The sequence below is a fragment of the Mobula birostris genome, chromosome 10, assembly GCF_030028105.1.
Source record: "Mobula birostris isolate sMobBir1 chromosome 10, sMobBir1.hap1, whole genome shotgun sequence".
NCBI classification, from domain to species: Eukaryota; Metazoa; Chordata; class Chondrichthyes; order Myliobatiformes; family Myliobatidae; genus Mobula; species Mobula birostris.
This window is the reverse complement of record NC_092379.1, coordinates 114040839-114068825: the sequence shown is the minus strand read 5'-3', so window position 1 is coordinate 114068825 and position 27987 is coordinate 114040839. Positions and strand designations below refer to the sequence as shown.

At 40.9% G+C, this 27987-nt stretch overlaps 1 protein-coding gene across 6 annotated transcripts in view; it reads right to left on the bottom strand.

The window, feature by feature from the left end:
• Positions 1-27987, bottom strand: part of tenm1 (teneurin transmembrane protein 1) — an 802783-nt gene that overhangs the window by 364138 nt on the left and 410658 nt on the right. For 5 of the 6 annotated variants that reach the window (XM_072271295.1, XM_072271297.1, XM_072271298.1 and 2 more), the window contains one exon: positions 25819-26062. In XM_072271295.1, the coding sequence (XP_072127396.1) occupies positions 25819-26062 (244 nt within the window). The remainder of the gene's footprint in view (positions 1-25818; positions 26063-27987) is intronic. The other variant, XM_072271300.1, reaches the window with a different exon arrangement.

Genomic DNA, 27987 nt, shown 5'->3' with positions numbered 1-27987 from the left:
AACTCAAGAGCTGCAAAAGTTGAGCAACACACACAAATGTCAGAAAAGCGCCGTAAGTCAAGCAGCATCTGTGCCAGGGAATAAACAGTTGATGCTTCAGCCTGAGTCACTTCATTGGGACTCAGAGCATCCAAAGCAGGATTTTGCACAGAATTCTACTTTTAATGATATGTATATTTGTATCCCTAGTGTTGGCAAGGCACACTAGTATATACAGATTTTATCAGACTGCATTCAACACTGAGTTGCAATTGAATACCTATGACTTTTTATAGTCTGCTACATGGTTAGCTTTACCCATTTACTTACGCACAATTTTTTTTTCTTTTTCCCTCGGTTCATTCACAACATACTAATTATTGCAGAATCTCTTGCAAATAATTTCTCACTTTCTGCCATAAGTGCAAATTGTCCATAATCGTCACCATTATGGGGATATTGTCCTCAGTCAACTAACTTATTACAAGTATTTAACTGTAAAATCAATGGTGCTACTTAAGGCTATGAACATATGGTGTATTAAAATATCATTTTGCCAGTGTTAACTAAAACAAGTGAATGCTTTTATTAAAATATAATATGTTCATTCAAACAATTATTACTTACTCACTAATAATCACCACATTCTTACAAATTCAGTTTGCTTTGAACCGGAGCTAATTATCTTAATGTTAATGCACAGATTTTCCAGGCAATATGACAGCATACATTTTACACTTTTCTGAATAACTATGATATACTTTATTATATAATAGCATATAAGCCATTGCCTTCTTGGCAGTAAGGGTAAAATCCTTAATTAAACCACAAGATTGCTAAATTAATTTTGCGACTGCAGTTCTAGATGTTGTTCATATTTATTTTCTTAATAAAATGTCAGACCTGCACATGTAGGCTCCTCCCAGTCTCCATTCAGCTAATAGGTGTCACCTCCAGTCATTTTTAACTCATCACCTGCAGCCCTTTTAAACTCAACTTTCATCCACAGTCCTTGTTCACTCATTGAACTAGCTAGCCTCAAACAGTTTTTTCTAGCCTTTAATTGCTTACTCTTGACTCCTTCAGACTGTGGATCCCACCATTGTTCTAAACACCCTGGATGCCTTCAGACTGTGAATTATGTGGCCTCTAGCTCCAGCTCCGGCCCTGACCCTGTCCACCAGCACCTCCAGGTTGAGACCTTCCCTTTGCATTTGGAACGCAGACTCACCTTCCCCAACCACCACTCCCCAACCCTGGGTCTCTTAGTCTCCCCCATCACCTCTTGGGCCTTCATAGCCTCCATCTTCCTCCCATCCTATCTTTCCTGAACATCTAGCTTTCCCATCTCCTCTGATATCACCAACACACCTTCTCCCCTGGTTCTAGCTGTAAATCCTGCAGTGTCTTCTTCATTTTCTCCGACCTTCCCCTCTCTGAGGTGGAACAGTTCTGTCCTCAGTAAGGGCCTTACCTTTGCCCCCTTCACCAGTGCCTCAGTGAGTTTCACTTCTGTCATGAAGCCGAGTGCTTCTTCTGTCACCTCCATCTCTGAGCCCACTTCTTTAAAAAGAATATCTCCCCTGTACTAATGATCCATTCTCCCATCTCCAACTGCTCTTCTCTCCTTGGTCACCCTGTTTTGGTTCTTTGCCTGCTTTCAAACTCTTCACCTCTACTTGCTGACGAGACATCAACTGGCTTGATTTCTGCATTCCTCTCTTTTCCTCAAACCTTACTGCCTCAGAACACACTGCCCTCTACACTCTCTGCATTAATCCCAACCATACAATGAAACACACAGACAAAGTGGGTATTGTTGTAGTGTGGCCAATTGACCTCAATATTGCTGAGGCTTAGAGACAACACTGATTCCTCCTATACTTAACCCTTGAATAGGACCATACTAACAACCATCAGAACATTTTTACCAACATACTCACCAGTCTCCCACCTACTGCCACCAAATTCATAGTTCCCTTTCCCCACACTGCCCATTTCTACCTCCTACCCAAGATCCACCAACTTGATTGTCCAGATAGGCCCACTGTCTCTGCTTTCTCCTGCCCTACTGAACTCATGTCCACATACGTCAATTTCATTCTATCCACCTTGGCTCAGATGTTCACTTCTAATTTGTTCTCAGATGAACACTTCAGATGTTCTTGATCTCCTCAATAATTTTCAAATCCCTGGCATTGACTGCCTCATTTTCACTATGGATGTCCAGTCCTTATACACTTCTATTCCTTCAGCAAGCCACCCTTAATGCTCTCCATCAACACACATAAAAGTTGCTGGTGAATGCAGAAGGCCAGCAGCATCTCTAGGAAGAGGTACAGTAGACGTTTCGGGCCGAGACCCTTCGTCAGGACTAACTGAAAGAAGAACTAGTAAGAGATTTGAAAATGGGAGGGGGAGGGGGAGATCCAAAATGATAGGAGAAGATGGGAGGGGGAGTGATGGAGCCAAGAGCTGGACAGTTGATTGGCACAAGGGATATGAGAGGATCATGGGACAGGAGGCCTAGGGAGAAAGAAAAGGGGGGGGGGGGAGAAAAGCCCAGAGGGTGGGCAAGGGGTATAGTGAGAGGGACAGAGGGAGAAAAAGGAGAGAGAGAAAAAGAATGTGTGTGTATATAAATAAATAACGGATGGGGTACGAGGAGGAGGTGGGGCATTAGCAGAAGTTTGAGAAGTCGATGTTCATGCCATCAGGTTGGAGGCTACCCAGACGGAATATAAGGTGTTGTTCCTCCAACCTGAGTGCGGCTTCATCTTGACAGTAGAGGAGGCCGTGGATAGACATATCAGAATGAGAATGGGACAGGAATTAAAATGCCCTGCACTTCATTCTCGACAAAAGGTCCAACTAGTTCCCCTCCATCTGGCAGAACTGATCCTTACCCTCAACAATTTCTCCTTCATCTCATCCCACTTCTCCAAACTTGAGGGGTAGCCATATGCATCTGCAGGATCCCCAGCAATGCCTCCCTTTTTGTTGGTCATGTGAAAAATCTATGTTCCATTTTCCCTGGTAATGCTCCCTAACTCTTCATGCACTACATTAACAACTGCATTGGTGCTGTTTTATTCACCCATGCTGAGTTCATCAATTTTATCAGCCTGGCGTGAAGTTCATTCCTGCCCTTAAATTCACTTAGTCCATCCTTGACACCTGTCTCCCCTTTCTTGATTTCTCTGTCTCCATCTCTGGTGACAAACTGTCTACCGGCATACTTTATAAATCTACTGATTCCCATGGCTATCTTGACAATACCTCTTCACATCCTCCTCCTGCAAAACTAGTGTTCCTTTTTCTCAGTTCCTTAGTCTCCACTGCATCTTTTCCCAGAAAGAGGCTTTGTTTTCCAGGATGTCAGAGATGTCCTCCTTCTTTCAAGGTTTCTCTTGCTCATATCTCCAATGATGCTGCACTCAACCACATCTCCTCTATTTTCTGGACATCTGTGCTCATCCCATCTTTCCACAGCCTTAACAGATATAGATTTATGTTGAGTTTGTAACTTCAAAACATTGAACTAATTCAAGGAAAGACATGAGAGTTCAAAATGTGAGTCTAGCTTTGAGTTTACTTCAAGCAAGACATGCACATATTACATGGTAGTGTCATGACATATGCAATTCACTTATTTTTACATATAAACTATAATGAATCATTTAAATGAACAAGAATGCTTAATCAGCACCATATTTACAATAGGCTCCAAAGGTAGTCATAGCCGAAGGGTGGTAGTGGGGACGAGCTCCCACTGCTAAACAAATGCTCTTTATGGCATGTATCTCAAACAGCCTCTGACAACCAAGTCCAACTCCTGGCCTTCATGTGTGACATAGTTCTTATGCCCGGCGGAGCAGTTCTCACTGACAGAAGGGGCAAAGGCGGGCCACTGGCACCTTAAAACCAGTTGCTCCAGGCAGTTGGGGCTCTCTAACCACAGATGGTAGCTCATCTAGGAGATGGAAAACTCCGATTTCAAACCTCCGCTGTCTTGCGGCTAAACCTGCTCATGGGAAAGGCCTTGGGAGTGAACCCCAAGGAAAATTCCGGAGTCGGAGTCCCGAAGGTGGCTGACTGCTGTACCCAGTACCGGCACGGCAACTCCTGCGATGCTGCTGGCACCAAACTGTGCCAACTTCCGCCGTTTCTTTGGACCTGTCATCAGCATGAAGAAGGGGGTCCCACTGCATGGGCAACAGACGGATCTCCATGTCAACCCTGCCTTGGCTTGCGCCCTGGAGAGGCCACTCCGCAGTGACTACCAGAGGCGCAGTACCCCTGGTCGACCACGACTGACGGAGGCCACACATTTACAATATTACTTAAACATTATTGAAACATTACAGTTGTAAGAAAAAGTTTGTGAATCTTTTGCCATTGTCTGGTTTCTGCATTAATTACTCATAAAATGTGGTCTGATCTTCATCTGTCACAACAATAGACAGACACAGTCTGCCTCAACTAATAACATACAAACAAGTGTACTTTGTTTAATCATTCACAGTCCAGGCTGGAAAAAGTATGTGAACCCTTATATTTAACAATTGGTAGAATCTCCTTTAGCAGCAATAACCTCCACCGAAGCCCAGGGAAGCCTGAGAAGAGTTTATTCCTGTAGCTGCTGACCAGACTTGCCCAACAGTGAGGAGGAATTTTAAACCATTCCTCAATACAAAATTGTTTCAGTTCAACAATATTTCTTGCATGAACAGTCCTCTTCAGGTCATGCCACAGCAACTCAATTGGGTTGAGGTCTGGACTCTGGTTTGGTCATTCCAAAACACAAATTTCCTTCTACTTATATCATTCTATTCTTGATTTACTCTTGTGTCTTGTATCATTATGTTGTTGCATTATCCAACTTCTATTAAGCTTCAGGTGACAGACCGCTACCCTGACATTTTCCTGTAAAATGTCTTGATTCAATTTTGAATTCATTGTTCCCTCAATAATTGCGAGCTGTCCAGGTCCTAAGGCAGCAAAGCAGCCCCAAACTATGATGCTCCTTCCACCATGCGTCACAATTGGGATGAGGTTTTGGTGTTGGTGTACATTGTCCATTTCCTTCCAAACATAGCAATATGTACTGTATTTCTGCCAAATAGTTCAACTTTTGTCTCACCTGTCCACAGAACATTGTCCCAGAAGTGCCCTGGAATGTCCAGGTGGACTTTTGCAACCTTGAGATCTGCAGCAATTTTTTTTTGGAGAGTAGTGTTTTCCTTCATGGTGTCCTTCCATGATCACCACTGCTGTTCAGTGTTTTTCTTGTACTGGACACATGAACAGAGATTTTAGCAAGTTCTAGAGATTTCTGCAGGTCTTTTGCTGTTACCCTTGGATTCTTTTTCACCTCCCTCAGCATTGCACTTTGTGCTCTTGGTGTGTTCTTTCCAAGATGCCCAATATTGAATTTCCTGCATTTAAGACAAGTTCTCTGACTGTGGAACAATGAAACCTTAGGTCGTTAGAAATGTTTTAGTAGCCTTTTTTAGCTTCATGCATCTCTACTCTTCTTCTTCTAAGGTTCTCTGAAAGTTAATTTGGTCAAGTCATGGGGCACATAAGCAGATCTTTCTTGAAGAGTAGGCTTCCCAGAGATTCGCATACTTTTATTTCAACCTAGTTTGTGATTATTGTTTAAAAGGTGCAATCAGTATTGATGAAAAGAAGTACAATTATTTGTGTGTTATTAGTTTAGGCAGATGGTGTTTGTCTATTATTGCGACTTAGATGAACATCAGACCACATTTTATGAGTAATTAATGCAGAAAATGAGGTAGCATCATGATGTATGCAATTCACTTATTGTTACATATAAACAATAATGAATTACTTAAAATTAACAAAAATGCTAAATATGCAACATTTACAATATTACTTAAACATTTCTGAAACATGAAATGCACAACATTCTGCTCTTCTTAGCTATAAATTGCAACTCAATAGAATGCTTCTCACAATATACTATACATTACAACTACTATATACAGACATTCACAGAATAGTAAATTTTAAATGGTCTTATTTAGGACTAAAGATTTAATTGGTGTGGAGGATTTTGTACTTTCGTGGGATAACGTCTCTCCTCTCAAGGGGGATCACTCTGGTGACTGTGGCTGTGAAACAATCTCAAGTTCTTGGGCCTCCTCTATGGTGGTTGTAGGAGCTGACACTGAGATTGCAGGAAGTGGTTCTGACAGCTCTGGACACCTTTCTTCTAGTTTCGGCATCTTGGTTTTGTGAAGGTGCATTTAGTTCACTGGAGTATTCTGTTATTAATCCTATTGCTTCCTTTACAATCTGATCTCTCCTCTTCGTTTCCTTATCCACAACATCATCTGAAAAACCCTCTGTTTTTGTAAATCCACTGACTCCTTTCTTTTTGGCTTTCCATACATCCAGCTGGGCTGGGCTGTGCATTTACTTCTTCCAGCCAAAGGCACAGAGGTTGACACCAACACCTGTTTGTCCTCTGTTGAGCAATGGTTCTTGGTGTACAGCATGGAGGTAGCTGTGGCCTTATCTAGTACCTTTCTTAATTCAATTCTGGTTGATTTATTGTAGGGGATGTGGCATGCAGATGGTGGATGGATCTTTAATCAGGTTGCAGTTGTCTCAGCCGATCATGCCTCAACAATGCTGATCTTCCTGTTCTTACCACAATACAAGCTCAATGTCACTTGTTGGTTGTTCTATTTCACTGTTATGACTGTCATTCCTCCAGAAGATACCTTTTCTCCAGTGTAAGTACTTAATTGGATGTCTGCAGATTTCAGTTCAGTATCTTTGAAATGCTGCTCAAATTCATGTTGTGGAATGACCGAAACAGCTGAGCTAATGTCGAATTTCATTTTAATTAATTTGTCATTCACTTCTGGCGTAGGCCATATTGCTTGTCTATTGTCAATTTTCACACTGTAAATTACACAATCCTGTGTCACTTTTATCATTATCAGATTCTTCATCAACAGCATGTAGATTTGTGCTTTTTAAACTGCAACCTGCCCTTTTAGCTTTCTCTCTGCTGGACATGTACATTTATGCATGCTACCTTCTTGCACTTTCTGCACTTATTGCCCTTAAAGCTGCATTGGTCTGGTGTAAATGAGCCCCTACTTCAACAGTAACACAATTTGTTCAGCCAGGTTGGTTTCTGTTTAGGCATTGCAGTTTTGTTCATGCTCACTTTTATTCCTGACTGCAACTCAATTGTGTCTCTCTGCAGCGTCCATTGAAATAGCGATTTCCATTGCTCTTTTGAATCTAAGTGGTGCTTCAGTTAGGAGCTGTTTTTGAATGCTTTCTTTTTAAATTCTACAAACAAAACTGTCCCTTAGTGTATCGTTAAGCCTATTACTGAACTGACAACGATCACATAGTCTCTTAAATTCAGCCACGTGCTCTGAAATGGGCACCCCTTCCTTTTGATTCCACTTATGAAATCTAAAGCATTCTGCAATCAAAAATGGCTCGGGTTCTAAGTGTTCCTACATCACCTTTACAATAGTAGCCAAGCTCATTTCTGTTGGTTTGGTTGGAGTAGTCAAACTCAAAGCAAACTGTATGCCTTTGAAACCAATGCACTTAGCAAAATAAGCACTCACTTCTCATTGGCAATTTCATTTGCTGCAAAATAGTGTTCCAATAGATGAGGCAGTTAACCACTGTGTAATCAAACTTGTCAATCTTTCTGATGTAGCCTGCCATTTCTGACTTTTTTCATGATTGTTATCACCTGGTACACTCTCTTTCTGAACCCTAAGTTCCTCCATTTACTGCCTACTTTTTAAAAATGTGACTGTGTCTTCCCTTCTGAAGAACACGTGCTGCTCTGCTTTGCCGTTCCTTGCTGTGCTTTTTAAAAAAAACTTGAACGTCTCGCAGCACTTGAATGGATCAGTAGCTGTCTTGGGTTCATTTTAAAAATACCTCATGGCCAATGTTATGTTTTGTAACTTCAAAACATTAAACTAATTTAAATGAAGACATGGGAGTCCAAACTGTGAGTCTAACAACAGATTTACTTTAAGTGAGGTGTATACGTATCATGTGGTAGCATGTTGATATATGCAATTAATGTATCTTTACATATAAAAAATAGGCATCCATTAGTCTCGTGAGACCATGGATTTGTGTCTTGGGTGCAGGCCTGGGCAAGGTTGTATGGAAGACTGCCAGTTGCCCACGTTGCAAGTCTCCTCTCTCCACGCCACCGATGTTGTCCAAGGGAAGAGCACTAGGGTCGATACAGCTTGGCACCGATGTCGTCGCAGAGCAATATGTGGTTAAGTACCCTGCTCAAGGACACAACACGCTGCCTCAGCTGAGGCTCAAACTAGCAACCTTCAGATCACTAGACCAACACCTTAACCACTTGGTCACGCGCCAACACATTTACATATAACCCATAATTAATTATTTAAACAAACAGAAATGCTTAATCAAACAACATATATACAAGATTACTCAAATATTACTGCAATATCAAATACACAACACTACTGGTCCCTCAATGTCCCTGGTCCCACATCACTATGGATATCATCATGGGTGTGCGTCCTTCTGATGGGTCATGGTGATCAGTGATGGACTGTTTCTCCAAGGTGGCTCACTTCATTGTCCTACCCAAATTAACATCAGTCATTGGGATGGTCGACCTGGATCTCCAACATGTCCTCCACAGCTTCCTACATTTTTCAGACTGGAGCTCTCAATCTGACTCTCATTTCTGTCAAGCCTTCTGTTTTCTCCTCCACACTTCAGTGAGTTTTTCCTCTGCCTCATCTCTGCAGACTAATGGTCCATCCAAAAGAGCCAACCAGCAGGTGGAGAAGTTCCTGTGATGCTTTGGCTCCTCTAACCCTTCCACATGGAAGAAATATCTGCTCCTGGTTGAGCTGTCCCCCAATCAACACACCTTCTCTGTTGTTGATATGTCACCCTTCAAAGTGCTTCATGGCTACCAAACCCCACTGTTCCCCACCGAGGAGCCAACAGTGGAGGTCCCACCTACCAGGGCCCTAGTTTGCCGATGCTGGAATGCTTGGAAGAGGGAACAGGGGCTCATCCAAGCTGCCAACTGTACCTACTGCTGCCGGGCTAACTGCTTTCAGTATTCAACCAGACTACCCTGGCCTAGGATCTATGTTGGGTGTCCACCTGAGATCTGTCCCTTGTGAAAGGGGGGTAAGCGTTTGCCAATTGATGGATTCATGTCGTTAATCTGTAATATACCTTACAATATTTAATTTATGCACTTTACTTGGTTATTTATGCATGATTTATCTGTAGATTTTATCCTTGCCTTCATAAGTTATCAAATGTTATGTGTACTACTCTGCTTTACACCCAGACTGGAGAAATATTGTCTTGTCTCAATATACATTCTATGTTTATATACTTTATATACATGTATATAGTTAAATGACAATAAACTTGACTTGACTTGTTATGGATGGGGTGTGCACTACCTGGTAGACTGGGAAGACTACAACATGGAGGAAAGATCTTGGGTGCTGTCCAGTCACATCTTGGACCCATTGCTTATCGAGGAGTTCCACTGGACCTGTCCAGATCATCCTGGGCTGCTGGGTTCTGGCTGCCCTGGCGACGCCAGAGATTTTTTCTTGTTGGTGCTACAGTGGGGCTGAATTATTCAGTGATGGTGCTGAGGGACGTACTGTATGGTAATATCTGTTTGTAAGGCCAGATGTGTGGCATTCAAAAGTCAGTTTCAAGCATTATGTGCCTACTATAAATGCCTCTGTTGATTCACAAGCAACAGCAATTGGTAGATCTAATATAGAAGTGAACTGTTACAGTGTCAACAGTATTGGAGACAACCCAGGCTACACAGAGCATAAACAAACAAACCAACAGAGCATCCGACCCACAGCGTACAACATTAATCACTCACCAATCCCGCAATCAGCGTCAAATGTGTGCTTTTCAACTGAAAAACACAGCACTAACCCACATTGTCCACTGTTATTTGCATTACATAAACCAACAATGATATAACAAAGATATATCGTTATTAAAGTCAAATAAGGCAAACAACAGATGCAAGGCTTTACCAGGAGTTGGACAAATCGTACTATGACCATGCAATACTTCAATTAATTCGGCTACTGAATTTAAAACAAATATCAACAGAATCACCTCTTGGAAGTCTAAGCAAAACCAGCAGGCTTAATAGCAGAAAATGTAATATTTTAGGATTTGCAGGAAACGTAAGGACTATGGAGTATCCACCACAAAATAATATTTATAATCAGCATTAGTCTAGGCCCAAATTAACTGCACTCACCACTGCATGTCCTTTATCAAGCATATTTCCCAATCTTGAACTATCTTGTTTTCTCAATCTGAGTTTGGCCCATGCCTCCATAGTAAACCGATGAGCTGCACTTACATGATGGGTTTTGAATGCTGTTGTAGCTTTCTGCCAGTTGCGGTAACCGGTGACAGTGAAGGTAGACTCAGAATGGAACCCATGTCCTCCACACAGGACACGCCTACATGCGAAGCAGAATGTAATATCTTTCATGATCGAATATTTCAGCCAGGAGTACAGATCAAACCAGCATGAATAAAACTCCCTTGCTGATTGCCAAACTGTTGCAAAGGGTACTTTTTTCAATGCTAGTCGACGGGGTCCTTCCTTAGGCTGCTGGCTAATATGACTAACAGTATTCCAACTAGCACTAAGAGCAGCTTCATCCACGTTCTCTTCCAAATCCTGCTCCTTTGCTTGTTCTTCTGCTTCACCCTCACACTCCTTCGATGAACTGCTGTCATCTTCATCCCCACTTACTTCTTTCTGCATGTCACTTTCAATTAAGACAGGCTCAGGCTGAGACACCACTGATTCTTCTGGATGAGGTCATTTTCTCACTAAAAATCGATCTATTTTTCATGCCAGCCAAAATAATGCACATGCCAGGCCCACGCTAGCTTGTAAAAGCACAATGTATGTGTATAGCATCTGTTAGTCTCATGAGACCATGGATCGGCACCTGGATCCTGCACAATGTATGTATAATATCAATCTCTCGCCTGAGTGAGAGTGAGTGACATCACCACCTTAAGTGATCTTAGATCAGCTTAACTGATTTGAGGACAGCAACGGCAAGACATTGACAACAAACGAATAAGCAGAAGTGTGGAGTGGATCTGACCTTAGACCAGCGCAGAGTTTATAACTTTATTGTTGCATGGGTGTTATGGTAATTGGGGGCGCTGTTTCACTAGATCAACAGGAGAAACAAGCTGTATTCAAAACTATACAGAGAAAGCAGCTGCAATTTGTATGTCAAATTTCAGTTAATTTCTTGGTGGTGCTATGGTGGTGCTATTGTAATTTCAGCCTGTGCCATAGCACCAGCAAGCACCACCTCAGGGCCACCACTGTCTGGCTGTAGGGACTGAGTCCTGTCAGGCCTGCACATGCAAGCTCTTCTCAGTCTCCATACAGCAAATAGTGGTCACCTGCTACTTGTACCCAATTCTTCACCTGCAGCTAATTTAAACCAGCTCTCACCCACAGTCATTGTTCACCCATCGAAGCAACCAACCTCAGCCCGTTGGTGCTAGCCTTCAGCCTTGTTGTGGTTAGTATCTGTTCTCTCTTGTTTTGTGGCCACTCGTGGCTTGTTATTTTACAGTTTATTATTAAAGTATTACCCACTGCTAAATCGTCTCAGCTGCTTTGTGCTTTTGTCAAGCCTCCTCTATTTACCCTGACAAAAATGTTTTCAGGCATCGCATGGGTGCAACATTTATTTGTCTAAATGGTCTAAGCTTCCTATTTCTATTGATTCCCATCGGCAAAACTCTATAGTTATTCTGACATTCTCAGATGACATTTATTAAAAACAGGAAAACATTTTTTAAAATTTTACTAAGATAATGTGAAGATTGGGATTTTCATTTATTGTACAATTACTTAATACTGTATCTGCTATCTGTCATGTTTTGAATCATTTTTACCTTTGTTCTCCAAAAAAAGAACATAATTCACTTGAATATTTTAAAGAGAAATATATATTCATTTGTTAGGAATAATGTCTAAGAAAATATCAATTAAATTATTGATTAGCTTTATATTTTGCATCATGCAATACAATATCTTATAATTTAGCCAGGTGCAGAGGGAGAAAATAATACTTGATAAATATTATGCTGGGCAGTTTATATTATTGAATGATTGTGAATCATGCATAACAAGAGAGTTTTGGATGTTAAAAGAGGTAGGTTTCATGGATTAGAGGTTCTTGACAGGGTCTCATCTTTAAAGTCAATCTGACTGGATGGTGAATATACTAAAGGGTTGCTGTAGCAAAGTACAATCACTGAGAGTGGCAAATTGGGGATGTGTGGAAAAGTGCTGACTGATCCTAAAGATTGGGTTCTTTGAGGGATTGCCAGTTTGATGGAGGGAGCAAAAGCGAATCAAGGATTGCTGCTCCTCCTGGGCCAGAGATAGTGCTGTAAAACTCTTCAAAGCTTCCATCACTTTCCTTCTTCTGCTGGGTAAGTTAAGGCCCAGAAAACATACGGTACTTTAAGTGCCAATCAGCCTCTTGAGAACAGATTGCTTGTGCCCTTTCCAATATCTGTTGAACATGGTGAGTGTAGGGGAGGAGCTGTGAATTGGTGGTTGGGGATGATGGCGGGGGGGGGGGGGTGGTGGATTGAGTTTGACTTTCAGATTTTTAACTTTTCATCTCAACTCCCTAACCCACTGACACAGGCTACCAATTAGGCTTTAAAATAGAAAACTGGGTAAGCTTTCTTTCTGAAAATAAAATAAATCAAAGCAATTACATTTAGAGAATGCTTTGCTACTACTTTGATTAAATCAGTCACTATGCCTCATCTGTAGGGAATCATCTGAAGCTGTGATGTGTAGGTATGAGTTACTCATGAATATAAATAAATAATGATGAGGAGAAAAGCTGAACAGCACGAGTTACAGCGCGCCTTAATATATTTATGAATTAGATTGGCAGAAAACAAAATTCACAGCTGATAATTAAATGTATACACACAGATTTAAAAAAAATCTAGTTTTAAATGTCATGAGAAATGACAAAAGCATAGAATCCAAATTAACAGTAAATTGATGCTTTAGTAAAACTAAATCAGTATCTATGAGTAGGGTATATTAAAAATTGGAGATACGAGACTGCAAATGCAGGGATCTGGAACAACAAACAATCTGATGGAGGAACTGAGTGGGTCAAACAACATTGGGGGAGGGGGTGTGAAGTAAAGAATTATTAACTTCTTGTGTTGAGAACTTGACCTGAAATGTTGACAATTCCTTTCTCCTTCAGAGATGCTGCACAACCCAGTGGCTTCCTGCAGTAGATCTTTTGTTATAAAATCAGATATCGAATTGCAGTAAAATATCAATACAGAGCTAAAAGTCTGAAGTAATTCTGCCATTTTATAAATCTTTACTAAGTCTATGCAGAGAACATGGCGTCTCATTCTGGCCAATGCAGTACATTAAGAAAAATTTCAGTAATTGAAATGATATAGAAAAGGATGACTAGAATGATCAAAGGGATGGAGCAACTGACTTATGGAACAGCATACATAAACTGATTAGGTTTTCTCTAGATAAAGATTGAGACATGAACTCATTTTTAGGATTCCATAAGGGGCTGGATATTGAAGATAATTAAAGTGTTTCACAGAATCTTGAAACATCTAATAAACATTAAAACTAATCCTCATGAAACTTTTCAGTGTAGGCAGTTGCTTCACTATTATAGGGTTACTTTACCCGATAGTAGTCAATAATTTATTCATGGTATTGCAAATTCAGGTCAATTATTGATAACGTTTATGACTTTTTAGCTATAGTTACTTACAGCATTCTCCATGTGTTGATAATAGACAATAGGTGCAGGAGTCAGCCATTCGGCCCTTCGAGCCAGCACTGTGATCATGGCTGATCATCCACAATCAGTACCCCGTTCCTGCCTTCTCTCCATATCCCTTCACTCCACTATCTTTAAGAGCTCTAACTAACTCTTTCTTGAAAGCATCCAGAGAATTGGCCTCCACTGCCTTCTGAGGCAGAGCATTCCACAGATCCACCACTCTCTGGGTGAAAAAGTTTTTCCTCAACTCCCTTCTAAATGGCCTACCCCTTATTCTCAAACTGTGGCCTCTGGTTCTGGACTCCCCCAATATCGGGAACATGTTTCCTGCCTCTAGCATGTCCAATCTCTTAATAATCTTATATGTTTCAATGAGATCCCCTCTCATCCTTCTAAATTCCAGTGTATACAAGCCCAGTTGCTCCAATCTTTCAATATATGACAGTCCCGCCATCCCGGGAATTAACCTCGTGAATCTATGCTGCACTCCCTCAATAGCATGAATGTCCTTCCTCAGATTTGGAGACCAAAACTGCACACAATACTCCAGGTGTGGTCTCACCAGGGCCCTGTACAACTGGAGATGGGCCTCTTTGCTCCTATGTTCAACTCCCCTTGCTATGAAGGCCAACATGCCATTCACTTTCTTCACTGCCTGCTGTACCTGCATGCTTGCTTTCAGTGACGGATGAACAAGGACACCTAGATCTCATTGTACTTCCCCTTTTCCCAGCTTGACACCATTCAGATAGTAATCTGCCTTCCTTTTCGAGACACCAAAGTGGATAACCTCACATTTATCCACATTAAACTGCATCTGCCCACTCACCCAACCTGTCCGAGTCACCCTGCATTCTCATAACATCCTCCTCACAAAACTGCCACCCAGCTTTGTGTCATCTGCAAATTTGCAAATTTGCTAATCCCAGCACTGAGCCTTGAGGTACCCCACTAGTCACTGCCTGCCATCCTGAAAGGGACCCATTAATCCCTGCTCTTTGCTTCCTGACTGCCAACCAATTTTCTATCCATGTCAGTACCCTATCCCCAAAACCATGTGCTCTAATTTTGCCCACTAATCTCCTATGTGGAACCTTATCAAAGGCTTTCTGAAAGTCCAGGTACACCATATCCACTGGCTCTCCCTTGTCCATTTTCATAGTTACATCCTCAAAAAATTCCGGAAGATTAGTAAGCATGATTTCCCCCTTTGTAACTCCATGCTGACTTGGACCGATCCTGTTACTGCTATCCAAATATGCTGCTATTTCATCCTTTATAATTGACTCCAGCATCTTCTCCACCACTGATGTCAGGCTAACTGATCTATAATTCCCTGTTTTCCCCCTCCCTCCTTTCTTAAAAAGTGGGATAGCATTAGCTACCCTCCAATCCGCAGGAACTGATCGTAAATCTATAGAACATTGGAAAATGATTACCAATGCGTCCACAATTTCTATAGCCACCTCCTTAAGTGCACTGGGATGCAGACCATCAGGCCCTGGGGATTTACCAGACTTCAGTCCCATCAGTTTACCCTACACCATTTTCTGCCTAATGCGAATTTCCTTCAGTTCCTCCGTTACCCTAGGTCCTCTGGCCACTATTACATCTGGGAGATTGTTTGTGTCTTCCCTAGTGTTGATTCCCACTGCCCGAATGTTCCTGTAAAATAACAAAGGGTTTTTTTTAATATTTATTCACTTTAATGCAGTTCTCTATGTTGATAAAATATTTTCTTCACTTCTTGAATTTGAAGTGCTGAATCATTTTCCTGAGCTGCTGCAGTCTTTCCGATAAAGATAGTTCCACAATATTGCTGAGTTAGGAGTTGCAGGGTTAGGGTTCTTTGGCATTGTAAGAATACTGATGTATTTCCCTGTGAAGATCACGTGACAAAAGGAAATGGAGATGATGGTGTTTCCAAAAGTCTGTCTTTATGACTTCCTGGTGGTATGGGTCATGGGTTTGACAAATAGTAAATGATTTAATATTGTCACTAGTACCAAGATATAGGGAAGAACTTTGTTTGCGTGCCATACAGACTGATCATTTCATAAATAAATACATCAAGAAGTACAAAAGGAAAAAAAAACAATAGCAGAATGCAGATTTTAGCATTGCAGTTACAGAGAACGTGTAGCACAGGTAGACATATAAGGTTTAAGAGCCTTGATGAGGTAGACTGAGAGATCAAAAGTTCTCCTTTAACTTATAAAAAGGCTTTCAAGAGTCTTATAATAGTGGAATAGAAGCATCCTTGAGCCTAGTGATACATGTTCTCAAGCTTTGTATCTTCTACCCGGGAGAAAGGGGAAGAATAGAGAATGACTAGGGGTGCGAGTGGTCTTTGATAATGTTGGCTAGGCTTTTCAGAAGCAGTGAGAAGTGTAGAAAGAGTCAATGGAGGAGAGGTTGATTTTCATAATAGATTAGCCTGTGGGAGGAAAGTTGTCCACTTTCCAGGTCAAACCTTGCATCGGAACTGAGAGGACAGAGTAGAAGAGCAGAGATGAGGAGGAGTTCAAAATAACTCATAGACTGAGGAGAAGTGAAAGATGACAATTTTATTTCACCCCTCTTCACTCTACCAAGCACATCAGACACTTGCTTCACCCCTCCCCTTCTATTCTCGACATATGCTATCTCCCGTCTCCACTCTCAGGGCTTTGATACTAAATATCAACCCACAGATGTTGTTGGACCCACTGAGTTCTTCCAGCACATTGTTTGTTATTTACTAGCCCAGGCCCGAGTACTCTTATAGACCGCTTCATTTTCTGAGGAGCTGTAAATGAAATTCAACATTGAGCAATTACAAGCGAACATCCTATCTTCTGGCCTATGATGGAAAAAAGGTCATTGAAGAAACAATTAAAGCTGGTAAGGCCTCAGGCAATCCCTGAAGGAACTTATGTGCTGATATCTAGGATGACTGTCTAGGGTGAAGGAGAATCTGAAGGAGAATCCCAAGGGCTTCTACAGAAATATTAAGAGCACAAGAATAGCAAGGGATAAAATTGGTGCTGTGAAGTTCAGAGTGGTCATCTATACATGGATCCAAAAGTGATGGGGGAGATCTTAAATGGATTTTTTTGCATCTAAATTTACCTATGAGACAGACAATCTATGGAATTAAGGCAAAACAACCGTGAAGTCATGGACTGCATACAGAATAGAGAGGAGGAGGTTTTTGTTGTCTTGAGACAAATCAGGATGGATAAATCTCCATGGCCTGTCAGAAAAGGTGTTCCTTTGCACCTTGAGGGAACCTACTGCAGAAATTGCAGAGGCCTTGCAGAGATATTTAAAATATCCTTAGCAACAGATGAAGTGGCAGAGGACTGGAGGATAACTAATGTTCTATTGTTTAAGAAAGGCTCTAAAAATAAGCCAGTAAATTATAAGTCGGTGAGCATGACATTGGTACTGGGTAAGTTATTGGAAGGTATTCTAAGGCACTGGATATATAAGTATTTGGAGAGATATGGACTGATTAGGGATAGTCAACATAGCTTTGTGCATAATAGGTCATGACTATCTAGTCTTATAGAGTTTCGAGGATGTTGTAAGGAAAATTGATGAAGGCAAGGCAGTGGATGTTGTCTACGTGGACTTTAGCAAGGCCTTTGACAAGGTCTCACCTGGGAGGTTGTCAAGAAGGTTCAGCTGCTTGGCATTCAGGATGAGGTAATAAATTGGATTAGACATTGGCTTTGTAGGAGAAGCCAGAGAATGGTAATAGATGGTTGCCTATCTGCCTGGAGGCTTGTGACAAGTGGTGCGCCACAGGGATTGGTGCTGGGTCTGTTGTTGTTTGTCATGTATATCAATTTATATTTATATCAATGCTTCAAGCAGGCAGCAGCTCTACTTCCTAAGGAGTTTGTGGAGATTTGGCGTGACATTTAAAACTTTGGCAAACTTCTGTAGATGTGTAGTGGAGAGTGTGTTGATTGGCTATATCACAGCTTGGTATGGAAACACTTAAACAGAAAATCCTACAAGAAAGTAGTGGATACAGCCCAATCGATCACAGGTAAAGCATTCTAAACCATTGAGCACATCTACAGTTCTGCTGAAGTGTCTCAGCCCGAAATGTTGACTGTACTCTTTTTTTTCCATAGATGCCACCTGGCCTGCTGAGTTCCTCCAGCATTTTGTGTGGGTTGCTTGGATTTGTAGCATCTGCAAATTTTCTCTTGTTTATGATTGACCTTGGTGCCTGTTAACTTTTAGTTATACTAGTCTTCCTCAGCCAAATGCTGCCATTGCATTAGGCACAGTCAGTCTTCTGGCATAAAGCTTTTCCATCTGTGTTTGGACCAAGGTTAATGATGTCAGAGTAGGTCTGGTGAGGTCTAGCCTAGCAGGTTATTAGTTAGTAACTGTCCTTTGAAATTACTGTTGATGGCATCTTCCATTACTTTGCTGACAATGAAGAGTAAATTAATTAGATAGGATTTCTCATGGTTTATGTGGACTTGACATATCTAGTAAATACTTCACATTGTCAGATCATGCTGTAACTTTAGCTAATCCTGGACTGAAAATCTTCATGGAGTGAATTGAATTAAGTGGAAATTGGTTTCTGTGATTGTGAAGATTTCAGCTAGAAGTTGTGATGGATCATCCATTTAGTATTTCTGTCTGTATGTGGCTGCAAATACTCCATCTTTACCACTCACATTCTAGGCCACAAAAATGTTGAAGATGTAAACACATGAAATGTTGGAGGAACTCAGCAAGTCAGGCAGCATCTCTGGAGAAGGATAGTCAAAGTTTCAAGTCAAGATAGCATCAGTTCATGTCACAATCTCTTCCCGAGAAACGCTACTCAGTTTACAGTATTCAACGCTGTTTCATAACTCAATTCCTCCATCCCTTCAATCATTCCGGTTACCCTTTTCTATATCCATTCAACTGCTGATTTTTTTTTAACGTAGTGCATTAGCCAGAACTAGACACAATGTTCTCTGGGTAGGCGTAGTAAAGATTTCATTAGGTCAGCTGGGTAATTGTCCAGTACTATACTCCACTGTAAGGAACAGAACTGTTAATTTGTTAATTGCCTAGTTTTGCCTGTTTTATAAATGCAGACAGGAAATGCTAGAATCAATCAGCAAATGATGCAACAGAGTTAACAACTCAGGTAAGAGAAGCTCCTCTTTCCATGGTTACTGCTTGACCTGCTGAGTGTTTCCAGTAGGTTACTGTTTTTAGTTTTGGTTTCCAGCACTTACAATATGGATTTTGCCTCGACGAGGCCAACTCGATTGATATCCTGACAGTGATAAAACAGATAGATTGGTGATGATGAGCTCAGTGGTGTGCAACAACATTGCACATGTATTCGTTAAAACTTTTTGAACAATGGGGATGAGGATCAATACACACCAGCAACTGAATATAGGAAACAATAGTTATTAAATCCAAGTAGTAATCAGCAAAACATGTATTTGAAGGATTAGTGAATACTATATGCCAAAGAGGCATGTTCATTTGAACTGTCTTTTTCACTCATAATATTTGAATGTTGAATGAAAAATCAATCTTTCCCAGTTAGTCTACACCAAACCCAGACATCATGTAGGTAAAAATCCCACTGAAGGAAAGTTACAATATATAAATTGAAGTCCAAAGACATCTTTTTTTTCTGACATAGATCATACTTACCTGCCATGTCTCATTTTATTCATACCAAATATCCAAGATTATTATTTTAATTAATTAAGTACTATACTAGAATTTGAATGAATAGTATTATTTGCTTCCTGAGGGAGTTTGTTCCATGAATTTACCATTTCTTTCTTTTTAAAAATTCTATTGTGGGAAAATAATTATAATATATAGTTATCATAACTTTATTCTGTAACTGTCAGTTATGTTTACATGTATTAGCAGGTCCTAACCTATATGTATTTTTCATCCTGGTATACCCTCTGCACAATTCCATGTTTTCTTTCATCCTGTTTTTATTGCCAAACTGCGTTTTCTTTTTCTCAGATTAAACTGGAACAGGAAAGCTTGCATTGGATATGAAAAACTGTCAACATCATTCAGAAATCACTAGTGGTTATACACATAATTAAACAGATCAGACTGTCTGTGTTTGTTGGAAAGTATATGGCTGCTCTTTTGAGTTCTGCATTTGCAGAATCAACAGCACTTGCAATGGTTTTATAGATTCAACATCACGGTATCAAGCTGCACGCTTGAGTGCTTGTAGGGGGTGCCGATGCTTTTTTTGCTGGTGGGGGAGGAGGGATTGTTGCTTTGCTGCTACTTACGTGTGGGAGGAGGGAGCTGGGGAGGCTTTGGGGTTCTAACATTTAAATGTCATTCATTCTTTGGGGCACTTCTCTGTTTTTGTGGATGGTTGCGAAGAAGAAGGATTTCAGCATGTATATTGTATATATTTCTCTGACGTTAAATGTACCTTTGAAACCTTTGAAATACAGTGGATTTCATTTAATTGGAACACATCAAGACCAATACATTTTGGACCAATTAAGCAGCTGCCCCAATTAGCTAAAGCTTCATGGAAATAGTTATAAAGGTACAAAAAAGACAAACTACTATTTATCTGAGCAACAATTTATACATTTAAATGAAATACAGAATTAATTTGAACACTACAGATATTACTTGTGTTTGCCCATCATATTCAACAATTATAGGAAACCTGTGCGGGAGAGTTTTTAAAGTGGAAAAGCCTTTGCACTGGGTTGTTGGGCACCCGAGTCCATTGGAGTAGATGTTTCAACTGGGGTCTTCCCTGGTTACAATGGATCACTATGACTTCTTCTGTACCTTGTCGTGCCATTCACTCTGCACGTCGCCATATAGACCGCCCCCCCCCCCCACCCCTTACTGGATGTCGGAGCTCACAGTAGATCTCATCTGCCCAGACTGCCAGAGCTGATTTCTCATGCTAAGATAGGTATTTCCCTATCTTTCTGGAGTATGAAAGTTGCCAGCTACCTTCACCTTGTTTAGCCAGCCTACTGAAGCGGTGTATCAGGCTGTAAATACTATCGCATGTAAACAGCTACTTGGAGCCACAGGTGAGAGCTGAGTGTCCAATGAGGAGCAAAGGTAACATTCAAGACGATTGTTGATAGATTCAAATTCTTTGTAGGTCCTAACTTGTTGAAGAAGCAAAATCATTTTGTTTTTACTCCCCGCCGTTTCCAGCATTTCAAAACCTGAAAGCTTGACACAACAGTGAGGAAGGCAGTTCAGAAATGTCTTTCTGCTTATTTCTCATCTACTGTCAGTGACAAAAATCACTGCTTTTTGAACACAAACACAGACAGCTGATGCTATTTAGAAACTGCTTGGTTTAAACACAGTGTAGTGTCTAACAGCTGCACTGACGCTAGTTAGAAACTGTTTGGCAACAATACCCTGTCCCAATTAAAAGTAGCATAGTGTCCCAATTAAATGAAGGGAATCCCAGCTATTTTCTCAATGAGCTTTTGGTTTTTTAAGAGATGTCCCAAATAAGTGGCTGCCCTGATTAACTGATGGGCCAATTAACTGAAATACACTGTTCTTCAATGAAGATAAAGACCAACAGGATATTTTTGTCAATTTGCGTATGAGCTACATGGAACTCTCTCTCTACCTCAACAAAGTATCTCCCTTCCATTTAACACCTTCCTTCAGAGAATTTGTCAATCATAAATTTGTACTTTCAGATCAAAGGGAAAGACTTTGGCATAGAAATTTACCTCTGGTTACTGCATGTTCAACTCCTCTTACCGTGTTTCACTCGAATTCAACTTTCTAAATAGAACTAAACATACAGTTGCTCCAGTAGAAGCTGGTTCATACATTGATAGATCTCTGGGAATTTTCAGAATCAGAATCAGAATCAGGTTTATCATCACCGGCATGTGACGTGAAATTTGTTAACTTTACAGCAGCAGTTCAATGCAATACATAATACAGAAAGAAAAACATAAAAAAAAATAATAAATAACTAAATCAATTAAAGTACACGTATATTGAATCGATCAAAAATTGTGCAAAAAACGGAAAGACTATATATTAAAGAAGTGAGGTAGTGTCCAAGGGTTCAATGCCCATTTAGGAATCGGATGGCAGAGGGGAAGAAGCTGTTCGTGAATTGCTGAGTGTGTGCCTTCAGGCTTCTGTATCTCCTACCTGATAATAACAGTGAGAAAAGGGCATGCCCTGGGTGCTGGAGGTCCTTAATAATGGACACTGCCTTTCTGAGACATTGATCCCTAAAGATGTCCTGGGTACTTTGTAGGCTAGTGCCCAAGATGGAGCCAACTAGATTTACAACCTTCTGCAGCTCCTTTCGGTCCTGTGCAGTAGCCCCTCCATACCAGACAGTGATGCAGCCTGTCAGAATGCTCTCCATGGTACAACTATAGAAGTTTTTGAGTGTATTTGTTGACATATCAAATCTCTTCAAACTCCTAATGAAGTATAGCTGCTGTCTTGCCTTCTTTATAACTGCATCGTTATGTTGGAACCAGGTTAGATCCTCAGAGATCTTGACATCCAGGAACTTGAAACTGCTCTCTCTCTCTCTCCACTTCTGATCCCTTTATGAGGATTGGTATGTGTTCCTTCATCTTACCCTTCCGCAAGTCCACAATCAGCTCCTTTGTCTTACTGATGTTGAGTGCCGGGTTGTTGCTGCGGCACCACTCCACGAGTTGGCATATCTCACTCCTGTACGCCCTTTCGTCACTACCTGAGATTCTACCAACAATGGCTGTATCGTTAGCAAATTTATCGATGGTATTTGAGCTATGCCTAGCTACACAGTCATGGGTATATAGAGAGTAGAGTAGTGGTCTAAGCACACACCCCTGAGGCACACCAGTGTTGATCGTCAGTGAGGAGGATATGTTATCACCAATCCACACAGATTGTGGTCTTCCAGTTATGAAGTCGGGGATCCAATTGCAGAGGCAGGTACAGAGGCACAGGTTCTGCAACTTCTCAATCAGGATTGTGGGAATGATGGTATTAAATGCTGAGCTATAGTCAATGAACAGCATCCTGACATAGATGTTGGTGTTGTCTCGGTGGTCTAAAGCTGTGAGAAGAGCCATTACATCTGCCATTGACCTATTGTGGCAATAGACAAATTGCAATGGGTCCAAGTCCTTGCTGAGGCAGAAGTTCATTCCAGTCATGACCAATCTCTCAAAGCATTTCATCGCCGTAGATGTGAGTACTACCAGGTGATAGTCATTAAGATAGCTCACACTATTCTTCTTAGACACTGGTATAATTGTTGCCTTTTTGAAGCAAGTGGCAACTTCCACCCGTAGCAGTGAGTTTTAGAACATATTTTCATGAAAAAGCAGAGTATTCATACTTCAACCTCATACATCTAAAGTAAAAAGGATCTCATAGAAACATAGAAACATAGAAAACCTACAGCACAATACAGGGCCTTCTGCCCACAAAGCCGAACATGTCCTTACCTGAGAAATTACCTAAGGTTACCCATGGCCCTCTATTTTTTTGAGCTCCATGTACCTATCCAGGAGTCTCTTAAGAGACCCTATCATATTTGCCTCCACCACTGTTGCCGGCAGCCTATTCCATGCATTCACACTCTCTGCGTAAAAGACTTACCCCGATATCTCCTCTGTACCTACTTCCAAACACCTTAAAACTGTGCCCTCTCATGCTAGCCATTTCAGCCCTGGGAAAAAGCCTCTGACTATCCACACGATCAATGCCTCTCATCATCTTATACACCTCTACCAGGTCACCTCTCATCCTTCGTCGCTCCAAGGGAAAAAGGCCGAGTTCACTTAATCTATTCTCATAAAGCATGCTTCCCAATCCAGGCAACATCTTTCTAAATCTTCTCTGAACCCTTTCTATGGTTTCCACATCCTTCCTGTAGTGAGACAACTAGAACTGAGCACAGTACTCCAAGTGTGGTCTGACCAGGTTCCTACATAGCTGCAACATTACCTCTCGGCTCCTAAGCTCAATCCCACGATTGATGAAGGCCAATGCACTGTATGCTTTCTTAACCACAGAGTCAACCTGTGCAGCAGCCTCGAGTGTAATATAGACTTGGACCCCAATATCCCAGTGATCTTCCACACTGCCAAGAGTCTTACCATTAATACTATATTCTGCAATCATATTTGACCTACCAAAATGAACCACCTCACACTTATCTGGGTTGAACTCCATCTGCCACTTCTCAGCCTATTTTTGCATCCTATCAATGTCCCGCTGCAACCTCTGACAGCTTTCCATACCATCCTTCCTCTTCTTTGGTTGTCCATTGATTTTCGATGTTGACTGAGGCCTAGGCAAGATTGTATGGAAGACCGGGAGGTGCCCATGCTGCAAGTCTCTCCTCTCCACACCACCAATGTTGTCCAAGGGAAGGACACTAGGACCCATACAGCCTGGCACCGGTGTCGTCGCAGAGCAATGTGTGGTTAAGTGCCTTGCTCAAGGACACAACACGCTGCCTCAGTTGAGGCTTGAACTAGCGACCTTCAGATCACTAGACCGATGCCTTAACTGCTTGGCCACGCGCCAACACCATCCACAACACCTCCAACCTTTGTGTCATCAGCAAATTTACTAATCTGTCCCTCCACTTCTTCATCCAGGTCACTTATGAAAATCATGAAGCGTAGGGGTCCCAGAACAGATCCATGCGGCACACCACTGGTGACTGACCTCCATGCAGAATATGACCCGTCTACAACCACTCTTTGCCTTCTGTGAGCAAGCCAGTTCTGGATCCACAAAGCAATTTTCCCTTGGATCCAATGCCTTGTCAAATGCCTTGCTGTAGTCCATATACAGTACATCTACTGCTCTACCTTCATCAATGTGTTTAGTCACATCTTCAAAAAATTCAATCAGAGTCGTAAGGAATGACCTGCCTTTCACAAAGCCATGCTGACTATTCCTAATCACATTATGCCTCTCCAAATGTTCATAAATCCTGCCTCTCAGGACCTTCTCCATCAACTTACCAACCACTGAAGTAAGACTCACTGGTCTATAATTTCCTGGGCTATCTCTACTCCCTTTCTTGAATAATGGAACAACATCTGCAACCCTCCAATCCTCCGGAACCTCCCCCTTTCCCATTGATGAGGCTAAGATCATTGCCAGAAACTCAGCAATCTCCTCCCTCGCCTCCCACAGTAGCTTGTGGTACATCTCGTCCGATCCTGGTGACTTATCCAACTTGATGCCTTCCAAAAGCTCCTGCACATCCTCTTTCTTAATATCTACATTCTTTTGAAAAGAATAATGAAGTTCAAATTATAAAATTAACATCTCAGAAACAGATTGGCCAGTGGAAAGAGCAACTACAGTACGATGCTGTGGGATACTCTCCATTAAGATAATTAGGATATTAGGGTAATGTCCATTAGAACATTAGGATAATGACTGCTCATCTGAAACTACATTTAAGAAAAATGGAGCTATAACCATGAAATGGGAATTATGCATATTTCTCAGTTTTTGCAGTATACTTGAACCTGACTTATTCAGATTACGATGGCACTACTAACACATTAACAATATAGGATATCGAAATTATGAACCAGTGATTGTTCCTTTGAGATAATACTGCCATATATTCTGTCAAATAGATAGGAAAAGAAAAGGCAGATAGTGCTACTTATATATGAATAGCACAGCAATTTCAGGTGAAAGGCAGTCCTATTAAAGTGGAATATTAAATAGTTAGTGTCTGAGTTAATAGCAGTTAATACTATTAACTTACATTTTCAGACAATGCCATGATTAATACTATGAAAGTTAAACATGCACAGTAAAATTAGACAAGCAATATACAGTATATCACACAATATTCTGCTTGCTGCAAATCAGATTCATTATTTTAAATAATTGATGAGATTGAAATGTGTACCTGGTCTCCAATGGTATGTTGCTGTTGAGCACCCAGCTATTATGGAGTTGTGCTGAATCTTGCTGGGCATTGGCAGGTGGTTCTGTGGAAGCTGGGCTGGGCTGGCTTTGCACTGTCATTGTATTCCTCTGCAGAGAGTCCAAGGATTGAGTTTGTTGGCTTCTACAAGTGCAACCATGTGGAGGCGGAGGTGGTGGTGGTAGGGGTCTGAATGTGAATTTGCTGTGAGAACCAGCAGGCAATTCTGGAAAAAAGAAGAAGTAATGTTGTCGGACTTCACGTCTCAGTGCAAGTAAACAAATTTCATTCTAAGCATCAGTAGTGCATCAAACTCTGACTTAACAATTCCAATTTGATTTGGTCTCCAGCCGTGAAAATGCACCATTTGGTTTTCTATACAGAACACATCAGTTTCACATTTGTGCTGGGTTGGGCAAGTTCAATCATGTAATCTGTGGAAGAAACAGAATTTGCCATTGGCAATTTCTGTTTGCAAGAGGAAAAGAAATAGCAAAAAGTTTCAGCTTGTGAGTAGTATCCAGCAAGTCTGTCTGAAAACCTGACATAGGAATTCAGCTTACATTGAAACAAGCCTGCGATTATTGAACGGTTTTTCCAATCCTTTCTGAAACACTTAAATAGCAGTTTTAATGTATGGTTATTAAGGGGATAAATCAGATTCAGGAAGTGATTTTGTGTCCATCCTTCAGTTTCATAAAAACTTTCAAAGGTTCCTTTTCTTGTTTTCTGATCTTCTGCTTTTTTGCCTCATGCATCAAAAGTTCATTGTATGAAGGATTGTGTAGCACAGTCAGTAAGTATTCACTTAAGTTAGTATAAAACATAAACTTACATATAAATTTGACTACTTCTCATTTTAAATGAACATGAATTCACAAATCGTTAGTAAACCTGTGAGATATGGAACAAAATTCACTCTCATAAAATTTGTGTGAGAAAACACAGTAACCAACAAAAATTATTTTTTCTTAACTCTTGCCTCTTATACATGAACAAATGATGCAGTTTCACGCTATAGAAAATCATGATAAATCCATATTTTTGGAAGGCAGTTCTGTTGTATTGAATCAGAATTAGGTTTAATATCACTGTCAGAGGTTTCTTGTATTCTACCTGTACACTTTTAAATGTGCCACAGTGAAACATCTGAAAGCTTGACAGTGACGTTTGGCCAGGATCTCGGCAGTAGTGCTGAGTATTTCATTCACTGTGGTGTGAACATTAAACAGGATCTAATACAGCTCTGATGCTGTTTTCACATGGGGAAATATTCTTCTGCCTGCCACCATCTCAACCCAATTCTAAATGGGAGTCACAATAGCATTTTGCTTATACAATTCATCGGCAGTTTGCACTTTTATCACCAAGTGAAGTCAATGTTAGAGAAAGTTATACAAGGTGTAAAACAAGCCATGGTCTGTCATATATTTTATGCATGCTGATTAAGATGACCCTTCTCAAGATCAATTGGTTCCAGTCTCATAAATAAACTGGAATTAATTCTGTAAAAGTTATTGATTTGACAGCAGAAGTATGGCAGCAGGTAAAAGAGGCGTGAATCAATTTGGCACAATATCTTAAAATCATTGTTACAGGAGCAGATCAAGTGCTGGATGTCTTCGAGTCATAGAACAACACAACACAGAAACACATCATTTGACCTGCCATCAATTCTCACTTGCGCCAATTTCTTTTACCAACATTTAACCCATCAACTTCTAATCACTGGCTATACAATGTTTATCAAGATAACTCTTAAATGTTCCAAGAATACCCACTTCCATCACCCATTCATGAAGTACATTCCAGATTCCAACCAATCTCTAGATGACAAAGATGTCCCCAAACCCCTCTAAACATCTTCATTCTCCTAAACTGGTTCTTTTGGTGTTTTGTACCTCAGTTATGGGTAAAAGTTTCCTCCCATCTGCCCTGTCTATTTCCCTAATAATTTTATATATTTCAGACTGATCCCCCTTCAGTCTCCTCCACTCCAAGGAAAACAAACATTCTCTAATAGTGTAACCATATCCTTTTTAAAGGGTGGTGTTCAATTGCGATAGTGCTCCGGTCATGGTCTAATCAATGTTTTACAAAGCTGTACCATAACTTCCCATATACCTTCTTTACCACTATATCTACCTGTGA